General features: G+C 39.3%; 1 protein-coding gene across 2 annotated transcripts in view; it reads left to right on the forward strand.

Moving 5' to 3' along the window:
• The window catches only part of FIGN (fidgetin, microtubule severing factor), a 139,342-nt gene extending 127,082 nt beyond the window's left edge, over positions 1–12,260 (forward strand). For both annotated transcript variants that reach the window (XM_040440757.1, XM_040440758.1), the window contains one exon: positions 8,912–12,260. In XM_040440757.1, the coding sequence (XP_040296691.1) occupies positions 8,912–11,118 (2,207 nt within the window). In that variant the 3' untranslated portion in view covers positions 11,119–12,260. The remainder of the gene's footprint in view (positions 1–8,911) is intronic.
• Positions 12,261–14,611: the final 2,351 nt, after the last annotated feature.

A 14,611-nucleotide genomic window follows, 5' to 3' on the forward strand; every position in this document is an offset into this window, starting at 1 on the left:
TTTCACACTAGATCTTCAATCAAGATGGTGGTGGCCGGCTCATGGCAATTAAATGGAGGAGGTAAGTATGATTTCATGAATGGGGAGATCTCTGGATCCATGTGAGGTACAGGGCTGGTTCTAGCTTTGCTAGAAAGAGACTGTCATGTACTATATGATGTCTGATTTTAATTTTTATCATATTACTTATGGGATAACACCTTTAAGCCTGTGGCCTCCCGCTCCTGGATGCAGAAGTACATGGCTGTAGATTTTAGGAATCTGTGTAGACTGACAGGTATCGTTTGGTTCCCATAATTTACTTGTATTTGAAAATATAATCTCTCTTCCATAAAGGCTGGCTAAATATAGTTGACTGTATGCTGTTGCTGTATGTTGACTCGCTCTTTATTTCCTGGAGCTGCTTATAGCAGGATTACTTGCTTTTGCTTTCCTCCTGAGCCTCGACTGGAGCGGCAGCTTGGTGATACTGGCACATACGACTTGACAGCGGAGGCCCTGTGGGGCCTTGTTTAAAGATTGCCGAGTGAAGCAGCATGCACGATGGGCTGAGACTGGCCAGCGCTTATACTCTGCAAATTGATTGTTGCAGTTTCGCTGTTGAGATGATTTTTTTTTTTCCCACTCATGCTGCGGTACCTTTCAGCTCTACCGGCTGACGTCTTAAGCTGGAGAGCGATCAAATCGCATAGAATAATGGGATGAAATATAGTGCCAGTCACTGCTTGCTAAATTAGAGGTTTATTCCAATTAACAGCTACGTTTTCACAGATTTATGTATATTGGAGTGTGGGTATATGTGTGTGTGTGTGTGTGTGTGTATATGTATATATATATATATATATATATATATATATATGTATATATATATATATATATAGAGATGTCCCGAACTATTCGCCGGCGAACAGTTTCCGGCGAACATAGCTTGCCGGAAACTGGTTCTCACTGGATTCAAACAGGAAATTCATATTTCTAATCCCTAATATGCCGAACTCTCATCTGGGTATAGAGTACAATCTGCAGCAGTGTAAATGTCCTCACATTTTTACCTTTATCCTGAAGGTAATGGGGATAGTTTGAGTAATTATTCTCTATGTGGAATGGCTGTTGATTTTTTTCCCGGTAATTTTTTCAGAATTTCCATAGTAGAATTTCCATTCTTCTCTATAACATTATAGCAGATGCAATACAGAAACTTTTTGAAGCAAATCCCATGAAAGCTGCAGAAAAATACATGCAAAACCACGCTCTACTGGCACTACTATCGCAGCATTCCCTGGATAGTCCCCTGGGTTAACATGTCACTACCTGTGACCCCTGCAGCCGCTACATTTTTAAAACTATTGTTGTTTTAAACTTTGACGATAGATGTTTCTTTAATTTTAAACTCATTTAGACTTGGCAATAGGCAACCATAAGTATAGCTATAAGAAAAAGGTTACAGCCAGCTCACCTTCCGATCCTATAGAACGGTGCACGGGGCGGACCCAAGCCAGTCCAATGGTAAGCAGATGATTGAAAAATGCTCCGGCACTCAAGGACGTTCTGTGCAAAAATCCCGGTACCTGTATTTTGGTGAAGATTTAATAAAGACCGGGATTTTTGCACAGAACGTCCTTGAGTGCCGGAGCATTTTTCAATCATCTGCATAAGTATAGCTAGTAGTATTTCTTTCCTCTTCCCCCATTGACTATGGGTGCACTTTCCGCAGCAGAAACTAACATCCTGTGGATTTAAAAATCCGTACCACGGGTCAATTTCTTCATGCATGCGGATGAGATTTGTTCTGAGCTCATCCACGTCTGCCACTGTATTTGCACCAATTCTGCACTGAAGTCCGATAGTTTAATATGCGTTATTCATGCCTATACACAGCTCCCCTGACCTGCATGCCAGCGCTGCACTGGGAAAATGACCACTGATGGAGGATTCCATCCATCAGTGACCTCCATTCAGTAACACTGGGGATGGACTGCGCATGCGCAAGTGTCCTTGATAGTTCTCAGTGTAAATGAATTGAAGCCGCTGATGGACGGAATCCTCTATCAGCAGCCATGTTCCCAGCACAGCACCGGCATGCAGATCAGGGGGCCCGTAGGTAAACACGAATTATACATAGTAAACTATCGGACAATCAGTGCCGACATAATAATGATTACTACTAGCTGTATGCATGTGCTGTTACCAGCAAATGTGCTGCTAGTGATATAAACTGGTCAACCTCTTCAAGAACTGGTAGAACTGGAACTGACCAATAAATCTGACACAATGTAAATCTAATATAAATGTCAATAAATTGAGTATAGATAATATAACCCTCTGGAATTTCTTTGTACATAATCTATTATCATCTGCCTGTAATCCTGTTTTGGTAATAAAAAAAAAACATTATGCCTAAAATGTGATAGCAATGCCAGGTTTGGTGCATTTTTTGTTGACTGCATTCTTGTAAACTAACACAATTAACAATGAATTATCCCGCTAATTAACTTCCATAGTCTTGAAACAAACGTGAAACATCAGTAGGGAATTGACTTGCTACTATGTTCGTCATCTGTGTTCTTGCCGGAAATCAACTGAATGGGCTCTATATTTAGAAGACCATAAAAGGGTTAAACATGTTTTTTTTTAAAAATGGAACATTTAGTAAATTTTGCATATAGAATGATATAGAACTGTAAATGGATTTCATATGGAAGGGGACATGGAGGTGTCAATTAGTCTGTCAACTGCACATCAAGCAATCTCTAGCAAACAATCAATTATTCAGAATATGTAATAGTGTTCAGGGATGTGTCAGAATTAGGTTTTTGAGTGGTGTATGACATCAGGGATAAATGTTTATCTCACACCAGCTGTGCACCTGTTACACATGTCATGTATGATTGGAGTTTTTTTTTTTTTTTTCTGTAATGATTTTCTGTTACCAGCTGAAATAGTGAACATAATAATTTGCAGATGTGTGTGTGTGTGTGGGTAACACATTGACTTGGTCTGTGACCTGTGCAGAAGTCATTGTGCAGGGATGGGCGGGGAGGAGGTGATCTCTGACCATCCACTATTGTGAATGAATGTTGGGACCTTTTGTTTTCTATATATATATATAAATAAATAAATCAGGGAGCACCGCTGAAAATCAAGCAAATGCTGGAGTGCCAGCGGGTGAAGGGCGATCCCTTAAACCCAAAAATACAAAAAATAAACTCTGCGGCACTTCCGTGAATGTGCGTTTATTCATGATACCGGGTGAATAAACGCACATTCACGGAAGTGTTGTGGAATTTATTTTTTATATTTGTGTGTATATATACAGTACAGACCAAAAGTTTGGACACACCTTCTCATTCAAAGAGTTTTCTTTATTTTCATGACTATGAAGGCATCAAAACTATGAATTAACACATGTGGAATTATATACATAACAAACAAGTGTGAAACAACTGAAAATATGTCATATTATAGGTTCTTCAAAGTAGCCACCTTTTTCTTTGATTACTGCTTTGCACACTCTTGGCATTCTCTTGATGAGCTTCAAGAGGTAGTCCCCTGAAATGGTCTTCCAACAGTCTTGAAGGAGTTCCCAGAGATGCTTAGCACTTGTTGGCCCTTTTGCCTTCACTCTGCGGTCCAGCTCACTCCAAACCATCTCGATTGGGTTCAGGTCCGGTGACTGTGGAGGCCAGGTCATCTAGCGCAGCACCCCATCACTCTCCTTCATGGTCAAATAGCCCTTACTTTCAAAGTTCTCCCAATTTTTCGGCTGACTGACTGACCTTCATTTCTTAAAGTAATGATGGCCACTCGTTTTTCTTTACTTAGCTGCTTTTTTCTTGCCATAATACAAATTCTAACAGTCTATTCAGTAGGACTATCAGCTGTGTATCCACCTGACTTCTCCTCAACGCCACTGATGGTCCCAACCCCATTTATAAGGCAAGAAATCCCACTTATTAAACCTGACAGGGCACACCTGTGAAGTGAAAAACATTTCAGGGGACTACCTCTTGAAGCTCATCAAGAGAATGCCAAGAGTGTGCAAAGCAGTAATCAAAGCAAAAGGTGGCTACTTTGAAGAACCTAGAATATGACATATTTTCAGTTGTTTCACACTTGTTTGTTATGTATATAATTCCACATGTGTTAATTCATAGTTTTGATGCCTTCATAGTCATGAAAATAAAGAAAACTCTTTGAATGAGAAGGTGTGTCCAAACTTTTGGTCTGTACTGTATATCCTATTATATTGATGATAATGAGATGAATTCTGAGGGTCAGTGACAAGAGATCAGGATTTTGTTTAATATTGATAATAGTGAAAAAAAATATCAATTTCTTAAAAATGTTTACTTATAAAATTGATTCAAATTAGATTTCTATTTGTCTCATATTAACATTGTCACTTGGCTTTTTAATCTTGAAATACGTTTAAAGAGATAGACCAGTGTTTAGAGGGGGGGGGGGGTCCCTGTTCATGATCCTCATATATTAGCCATGGTTGAAAGCAGGTAAAAAGAGTATATGCCTCTATATGGGGACCTGACATGAATAGCTTACGGAAATTGTGTAATGCTTCATTTACCCTGTTGAGGGACCCAGCTCATCAAAAGCAGAAAAAACCCATTTACAGGTTTCCACCTACACAACTGATTTTCTTTTTAACTTCAGATCCATCAACAATAAAAAATAACGTTTTACAGATAGTCTTGATTAAAAAAAAATATCTAATCTCCTACCACTTTTTCTACAGCTATGGGTCTCAGTGGTAACAGACTACAAACAACCTCTCCAATGCTCGGATCCTGCTGTAATGCTCCCTTCCATCTGTCTCCTATTACTTGTAATCTACTGAATGTAGTTTCACATTTACAAAAGTATAAAAGCCAAAGGGCAAAGACATTTATGGAGTGTCAGAATAGTTTCTTGTACTGTAGGTGTCAAAGTGTAACTTGGACATGTCTTATGTGCATGAGGTTACAAAAAAGCCTTAAAGGGGATATCCCACGAAAAATATTTGTAAGAGTTAAATCCAGACCATAATTATAAACATTTGTGTATTTGCAATGGCAAAAATAAATAAATAAATGGAATATCGATATAGCATAGCACCATCTACTGTTTCTCTTGAACAACTGTTCTATGTCCAACTCAGTAAATGTGTTTAAGTGGACACACTTGCTTAGTCTTGATTCTCTATCTGCTCTATCTGCTTTTGGATATATGGAGGGATCCCTGGTAGTGAGCCCGCTGCATTTGAATCGTTAACGTCTTATCTGCTTCTCAGAAGAGATGCTCAGCGAGTGCATTTTCAGTAATGATGTCTCAATGCAGTGGCGTAGCTAGAAATGACTGGGCCCCACAACATATTTTTGAATGGGGCCCCCCTCCCCAAGTAATTTTTTCGCAACCCCTTCCTTTCATGCCGCCCCCATTCCTGTGGCTAGTACAGATCGCTCTCTCAGACCAGTCCCGGCAGCTGTTCCATCTGTTTTCTACACTGTCTATACTGTCACTTGATATAATTTCATTGTGTAATACTGTTGAGGGGGCCTCCTCCTCCTGGATGGACCCCTTCGGGGTCGGGGCCCCAAAGCAGCCGCTTCCCCTGCTTCCCCTATAGTTACGCCCCTGTCTCAATGTCTTATTACTTGCTCATCATCATCTCTGAATAGCAGAAACGATGCTAAAGCTTCAGAAGCAGTTGACTCATCACATAGGGCATCCCTCTGCATACCTGAAGGATCACAAATAGAGGCAAGACCTGTATGTCCTGCTAAACACATTTACTGAGGTGGACACATAAGGGCTGTATAATAGAATAACCCCTTTAAACAGAATCTATCACCAGTGAAGACCTGACTCCTGGCATCCCTACAATCAGCTGTTTAAGGAGGCTGTGGCACTCTGGTGATCGCAGTGGCCTGTTTCTAGGTCAGTGACATCACATTTCTTAGCCACATGACCTATTTGCAGCCCTGTCCTATTCAAGTGAATGGGACTAGGCTGCAATACGAAGCACATAGAGTGTAAGGCACTAGGCTTTTTATGCTGTGAGGAGGCTCCACAGCCTCTTCAAACAGCTGGTCAATAGGGGTGCTAGGAGTCAGACTCCCACCAATCAGATATTGACTACCTATCCTAAGGATAGGTTATAAATATTAAACTCCTGGAAAATCTCTTTACTAAAATATAATCATCATGCTTTTTGGATTGTTTCCTATAGGAACAATTATTTAAACGACACAGTATCACTGAGTAGATAGTGAAAAAATAGAGAAATAGTTACAGAGCGTCATGGCCACTTCTTGCTGGTTTAAAAAATAAAAAGGACAAAGAATTCCAGGGACATCACTTACAAACCAAGGACTCTCCTTGGAGATAGGATACAATTGACTGATTTACAGCTATTAACTCCATATCCTGTGCATATAATGTGCTGCAACATTGACAATTTCCAAACAATATTTTAATAGCACCACATAAGTTTATTCCACCTTCAGTGATCTTTTAGCTTATGTAATTTATTCTACCTAGATTTATTCTATCTAGATCACTGGTTCCATTAAAGACGTCCCCTTTTCTATAAAAAAAAGCGAGCCATCAGCTAATAGCCACAGGGTCACCTCCCAACCCGCTCAATCTTTTCTTGTCACCAATAAAGCTGGGGCTTGCCAAAGAGTAATGTGAATATGGTATTACAGATGTGGTCTTCCTTACCTTTCCTCTTGGTTAGATGTATCCAGAAATGTGTGGTGAAAGATAACCACATAAAAAAAAAAAAAGACATGATTTTGCGACAGTTTGTCATGAGATGTCTATCCTATATGTCAATGTGTAGCCACACATTACAGCCTGATTTTGCAAGCATTTCATAATATTGTATTGAATTAGTTTTTATGAGAAATTAGCTCAAATTTGAGATAAGGTAAGGGTCCTTGCTACCCTGTCCAAATTGAAAGGCTGATCAGGTAATGATATATAGCCAAAGCAGGTGTGCCACAATGGGACAAGCTCCTACTTAGCCATCCCCTGTTATGGCTCATAGAGGGAGGTCTAAGGAAGAACGCTTCTTTTCTGTTAGGTTCATATGGAATCCAATCGAAAAACAAACAAACTTCTATTTGACCCCTATATTAAATTGGAGGCAAACAGATATAGAGAAAGCTACTCATGTATCTCTATGGGGACACCATTATGGCTCTGTGCAATGGGGGACCCTTAATGTACCTTTGTGCACGAGAGCTTATAAAAATAGCAAGTCTAAGTTTGTGTTAAACAGGTTGTCTTAAAAATGAATCACCTGTGGGAAATGTTATAAAATTATAAAGCAATTGTTAGTCACCTGTTAAATCTTCCACCGATCTGGCCCTGATACTTAGATGATTCCCTGCAGTCTTTGTTTATTTTCCTGGTTTGATGATATGGTCTAGCCAATCAATGGACTTATTGATATCATGAAGATTAGCTGCAGGCCACATGTATGTATGGCACATCATCCAAGAAAATAAGTAAAGACCAGCAGGAACCATGGTAGCGGCAGACCTGGATCGGCAGGGAATTTATCAGATGATTTTTTATTTAAATTCTAGCATTTACCTGCAGCTAATTTAACTTCTTATACTCTCAAACAACACCTTTATAATTTTTGGGACTTTCTTCCTAGAGGATTCCTCTTTCCTAGAGGATTTTACACATTTACAAGGACAGGTTTTATATAATTTTTTATGGCCATCTGATAATCTGAGATATCTAATAATCCACTGCCCTTCAGGCCCATTCAAAGTAAATTAAAGGAATTTTACTGCATCGTTATAAACTTTTAGATCAGCATAATGGAAAATGATATCAGGTTTAAAAGGGAATTCTAGGAATATAATATTGATGATCTATCCTTGAGACAGGTCATCAATATCTGATTGGTGGGGGTCTGACACCCAGCATCGCCACTGATCAGCTGATTGAAGAGGCAGCGATGCTTTAGTGAGAGATGCGGCCTCCTCAAAGCTTACTAAGTTCATTATATATTGTCTGTGCTTGGTAATGCAGCCCATTGACGTCACCAGAGCACTGCAGTCTCTTTAAACAGTTGATTGGCTGGGGTACCAGAAGCTGGACCCCCACCAATTAGATTGAGTTATCTCCTATACCGTATATATTATTAACACAATTACTGTATATTAAGTTTGTTTCCAGACATCTCTTGAAATGTGACTTGTAACAAATGCTGTGTCTATATGATAGGTTCCAGCTACACAGCATCCAAAGGGTAAAACTGGAAAAAAAAAAGTTTTAGGGAATAGTCAGTGGAGGTTTCTTCCTTGTACCCCGGAGACCTATAGGGGAAACGGACTAGAGGACAAGCGTTACACGTTTTGTTTTGTTTTTCTATAGGGGCTCAACACCAGAGCTCAGAAAAGGAAAGAAAGCAATTGTAATTCATACTGAGTTGTAGGCTTTGTGTGATGAAAGCGATGGACCGATGCCTGGGAGATTGCTTTGCTGCACTCCACGAAGCAGATTTGAAACTGTCGTGGACCACTTTAGATGAGAGTTGGATTATGGAATGACCTTCAATGTCTGTGTCATATTGTTGAGCACAGGGTACATTATGCTGTGCTAACTAGGTGCTCAGCACCAAATAAGAGAGGTATCCTAGATGTGATCTGTCAGCTGTGTCTCATATTTTTAGATTGGGGAGAAAACTGATATTGTGTAGCCAGCCACCACTGCAGACATAGCATTTTAAGTGTTTCTGGAGACCTGTATCTGTGTTTTACAAAAATCTATCACTTGACTGGTCTAAAAATAAGAATATCTGCTAATTATCTAATATATTTTTACATGCAGTATATTGTGCATGAAATAATTATGGTATTATTGTATTGATCCTTTTTCTTTTTTATTTATAAAGGCTTGAAGATGCAGTGGACGCCAGAGCATGCTCAATGGCCAGAACAGCACTTCGATATATCGTCAACCACGAGGTCACCGGCTCATAAAGTGGAAGCATATCGTGGTCATTTGCAACGCACTTACCAGTATGCCTGGGCCAATGATGATATATCAGCTTTAACTGCATCAAATCTACTGAAAAAGTATGCTGAGAAATATTCTGGAATATTGGAAGGATCTATGGAAAGACCTCTTCTCAGCAATTACACTGAAGCTCAGTCAGGCCTTGTGAATGGTCGAAAAAATGATGGAGAACCTTGGAACTCAGACGTCTATCCTATGAATTGTGTTTCCGATGTTATTGCAGCAAGCAAAACTGGAGTAGGAGCCACTATACCTCCATCAGATGCCAGCCTAGGCAGTTCTCCTGGGGTGGGCAACAACTTGTCAGAATCTAGTTATTCCAGTACATGTGGAAGTCACTCAGTTCCTAGTCTACATTCAGGGCTACCGTCTCAGGAATATGGAGCAAGCTATAATGGCTCCTACCTGCATTCAAGCTACAGTAGTCAATCTGCATCTGCATTGCCATCACCTCATCCATCCCCACTTCATAGTTCCGGCCTCCTACAGCCTCCTCCACCTCCACCACCCCCATCAGCTCTTGTACCAGGCTACAATGGAGCCTCTAACCTTTCAAGCTACAACTATCCACCTGCAGGCTATCCTCCACAGTCTAGTGTTGGGTCAGGGTATAGCCCTGGAAGTGCACCACCTCCTTCTGCTTACCTCCCTTCTGGTATCCCTGCCCCAACTCCTCTTCCACCAACAACAGTTCCAGGCTACAGCTATCAAACACATGGTTTGACCCCAATTACTCCATCAAGCTCAGCTAGCTCCCTCAAAAGAAAAGCGTTCTATATGGCAGGACAGGGGGATTTAGATTCTAGTTATGGAAGCTATAGTTATGGACAACAAAGAACCTCACATAGCCCTATGTACAGAATGCCCGACACAAGTATATCCAACTCAAATAGAGGAAATGGCTATGACCGAAGTTCTGAGTCTTCATCCTTGGCATTCAAACCCACAAAGCAGCTAGCTCCTACTGATCAGCAAAGAAAATTTAGCAGTCAGTCAACAAGAGCCCTTACACCACCTTCATATAGCACTGGAAAGAATTCAAGATCAAGTGAAGCTTTTGTAAAATACAACTCATCTGCAATCAATGAACACAATGAAGAGCATAGACAACTGCTCCCACATACTCTGCAAGGCCCCGGACTTCATACAGCTACCTCATCCAACCACTCTGTGGACGAACAGCTGAAGAACACTGATACTCACCTCATTGACCTTGTAACTAATGAGATTATCAACCAGGGACATCCAGTTGACTGGGATGAGATTGCTGGCCTTGATTTGGTAAAGGCATTTATAAAGGAAGAAGTATTATGGCCTGTTATCCGATCTGATGCATTCAGTGGGCTTACAGCTTTGCCTAGGAGCTTACTTTTATTTGGACCTAGAGGAACGGGCAAAACATTATTGGGCAGATGTATAGCTAGTCAGCTAGGTGCCACATTCTTTAAAATTACCGGCTCTAATCTTGTCACAAAGTGGATTAATGAAGGAGAAAAAATTGTCCATGCATCCTTTCTTGTGGCAAGGTGTCGGCAACCTTCTGTGATTTTTGTAAGTGACATAGACATGCTACTTTCTTCCCAAGTAGGTGAAGAACACAATCCAATAAGCAGAATGAGAACAGAGTTTCTTATGCAGTTAGATTCCGTTCTTTCATCTGCTGAGGACCAAATAGTTGTTATTTGTGCCACAAGTAAACCCGAAGAAATAGATGAATCTCTAAGGAGATATTTCATGAAGAGACTTCTTATCCCTCTTCCAGACAGCACAGCCAGACATCAAATAATAATACAATTGCTCTCACAGCACAATTACTGTCTCAATGACAAAGAAGTTGCACTCCTAGTGCAGCGCACAGAAGGTTTTTCTGGACTGGATGTGGCTCGCTTGTGTCAGGAAGCTGTGGTTGGTCCTCTCCATGCCATACCACCCTCAGACCTCTCAGCTATTATGCCGAGCCAGTTGAGGCCCGTAACATACCAAGACTTTGAAAATGTATTCTGCAAAATTCAGCCTAGTATATCACAGAAAGAACTTGACACGTACATTGAATGGAACAAAATGTTTGGTTGCAGTCAGTGATAATAAACATTACAATGATTGCTGGCACACAAATTTAGGTGACCAAGGGGTAAGGGTCCCTTTTTGGCAGTGGCCTAAATGATAAAAGTAACAAGGCAGCCAAAATAGACTTGCTTCTTCAGATGGTAGACTTTAATGTGCATCACACAGCCAATGTTCTGAATTGAATGACGTGACAGTGAGCATATTTTAATGCTTAGTTCTGTTTAACGAAACCGACATTCACAAAGAAGCAGGGTGGACATGGGTTGACATTGGAAGGACATGAATCCCGTGTACTGATTCCATTCAGCTGTTCTTGAAATTTAGTTGCTGTCAAGTGCCTAAAGTGGTGCTTTCTTTTTTTGTTTGCCTCACAATTACATTGGTGGCATGTGCTAATATTAAGAGCTTTAACTTCAAACATTAATGGACTATAGATGAACAGATAAGTTGAAAAGACAGAGAGCCAGATTTTTTTTTGCCATGTTACGAGCAACAGTATTCCTCAGTCCTGTCTGTTCTGCAGAAGGGATAAGAAAATTAATCTGGAACTTAATTTCTGTAGTTTATTTCTTTTAACGTTCTGTCTGCAAAAATGACAAACAAAAAAAAACCTCAGGAAAGTTGATTTGTACAGTACCTCAAAGGAATGTGTTGAAAGCACTATTTACTGCTGAGAGAGATGGTTGGCGTCATTGTTGCTTTATATTACAAATGTATGTTTACCTCAAAAAAATTGGAAAGTGGCATGGAAAATTACTTTGAATGTATTTGGTTGATCCTAAAGAAAATGGCTAATGTCTTGCCATATTAATTTGTAACTGACTTCTCCCTATGTAAATGATACGTTATTCAGAATGACCATTTACGATATTAAATCAAAGTTTTTTTTTAATAAGTTCAGATGGTGCAAGTATTCTTTATAAAGAGATATATTTACAGAAACAAAATTTTTATGGCCGTAATGAACTCAACATCAATCCAACAACTGTAAAAACAGTTTAGTTTTTATTAAAGCAAAGCCCAAATACGGTCAGTTGTAAGCATTGACATTAAAGGTAGCCTTTATGTTTCCTAGATATGCATTGGCGTCTAACCTGATATGTTGTACAGTTTTGCAGTTGACACATTGGCCAAGAAGACTAATGGTTACAGTTGATTAAAAAAAAAAAGTGTGGATCACTTCAGGTGACCATAAAAAAGATTCAGTTTAGGCCTGGCCTACACGGTGACTTCTGGTTGTGCTGTCAATAAACTGCTGTGATAATGGTAAAAATGGAAGCTACTTTGCATTGGTTGGAAAAATTCAACCTTGTAGGATTTTTTGGTAACCATTGCAAGATTGCTTGGTATTTTTTATGCTATAGGAAATGACTGCAGTGAAGACCAGGTAGCCCAGGCCTTAAACTTTTTTTTTTCTAAAAGACCCAAAATGTTTGCTAACCTTGTAATTCTCCATTACCGGGGCTTATGGCTGGCACACAGAAGACGTTTCATTCGGCCTTCCAAAGTCAAGTTGATATATGGGCTGAAGACATTCAGTATTAGCATTGCAACCAAAATACATATGAAAGTGAGATTTATTTATAGTTTTTTTTTTATTATTTTATTTAAACAATGTACTGTGGGGTTCTTGTTCCTGTGTTTTGGCCTAGAAGACATACCTTTCTTCATCTTGTTATATACTCTTGGACTACATGTGACTCAAGAAGGCTATAAAGAAACCATATGCCCTTCCATTTCTGAAGAAATATTTTGTTGACACTCTTTTCCAAACTGGAAAATTGAAGCTTTATTGCATAACTTTAATTTGACAAATATTTAACATTGGTTTATTTGTTCTTGATATTTGATATGTGATATTATTCCATGAGCTATTAATATTTTATGGTTGCCATTACTGGCTCCAAAGAGTCTATCCTCCTGTTTTATTTTTTATTTTTTTTACCTACAGGTACCTACGTTTACTATGTATTTTTAAACAATTGTCTAATACTTGTGACATTGATCTTTTATTTCCCCCCCCCCCCCTAACTTGTACTGTCACCTACTGTGGTTTGTTTATTTTGGCAGTTTTGTTATTTACGACATATCAAGACAGCTAATTGATGCTGGGTGATGCATTTTGATCGAGGAGTAGTGTACAGATTATAGCTGTCTCACGCCTGCCAACTCATGAGCAGGACAGCTTGGCTTTTTTTGAATGTATTGTTTTTGTTTACTTTAAATGGAGACAGTGGCAAAGCTGTTCCAAAGCACTGGCAAATGATGTACATTTTCGACATTAAATAAATGCACTGAACATCGTACAGAGAAATTCCATTACATTTTGCTCCTGTTTATTTGTTTACTCTCAGAAACAAATATGTTTCTCTTATTATTTTTAGGAAAGTTTGATGTTGAAAATGAGAAAAAAAATGAAATTGCACTTCCAAAGACAAAAATACGCATTGAGAATCAAACCTATTTTCCAAGAATAAATGGGTGCCAACAATAAATAGTGTAATTGCATGTCTTTTCTTCTTTAAACATAAATCTCTCAACTTCATCTCTTTCAGGGACAAGTATATTATTAGTAAATTACATTGCTGTGAATAAAACTTTAAGGATTTTTAGTGGCTAAAAATAACTATTAAATTTATTGTGTTATATTTTAGAAAAAAAAATAGTCAAAATACTTAACCACCACTATAATTACTATTAAATTCCATCCTGTTTAGATTTTTTTGCTATTCTGTATAAAGTTTATTACATCTGCTGTAAGTTATGAAAGTGACTAGTGTTGAGCAAATCGAAGTCAAACAAATTGACTTTCATCTGAATTTCAGGAAAAATTTGATTCTCCGCAAAGCCGAATTTCCTCGCGGTTCAAGGTAACGAATCAATTTTCTCTGAAATGGCGGAAAAAACATACTCACCTCATCCAGTTGTGCATGAAGAAGCCGACATCTTGTTTGAAGATACTGCGCAAAGTCTTGCATGCGGTGATATATGATGTCACCACGCCGGCCAGCGTGATGACATCATCACCACGTGAGATTACACACAGTGTCTTCAATCAAGATGGCCACGACAGCCTCTATGCGATCAAATGGATAAGGTATTTTTTATTCATTTATTTTTTACCCCTGAAAGCCTTCGATGTCTATCACAGATGCTGCGATCAACCATGAATGCGGCATCTGTGGGGTTCAATGATGGGGGGCATCGTGATTGCCATTCCCTTTCATTGTGCCTGCTACATACAAGGAAATGCGCTTTGTGACAGCTGATTAGGGAGGGTCTCTGGTGTCAGACTCCCACAATCAGATACTGATGACCTATCCAGAGGATACCGTAGGTAATCAGTAAAAAAAAATCCCGAAAACCCACAAAGCAGGACCATCCACCTGACTCCTAGTCCTAAGCATGGGAAGACCAAATATTTAAATATCAAATGATGTATTAAATATGTTTTACTGAATCTTTTCCCCAGAAAACTATATATCAGTATGTTCAGCTACTCCTGCTC

Source organism: Bufo bufo, chromosome 7, assembly GCF_905171765.1.
Source record: "Bufo bufo chromosome 7, aBufBuf1.1, whole genome shotgun sequence".
Lineage (NCBI taxonomy): Eukaryota > Metazoa > Chordata > Amphibia > Anura > Bufonidae > Bufo > Bufo bufo.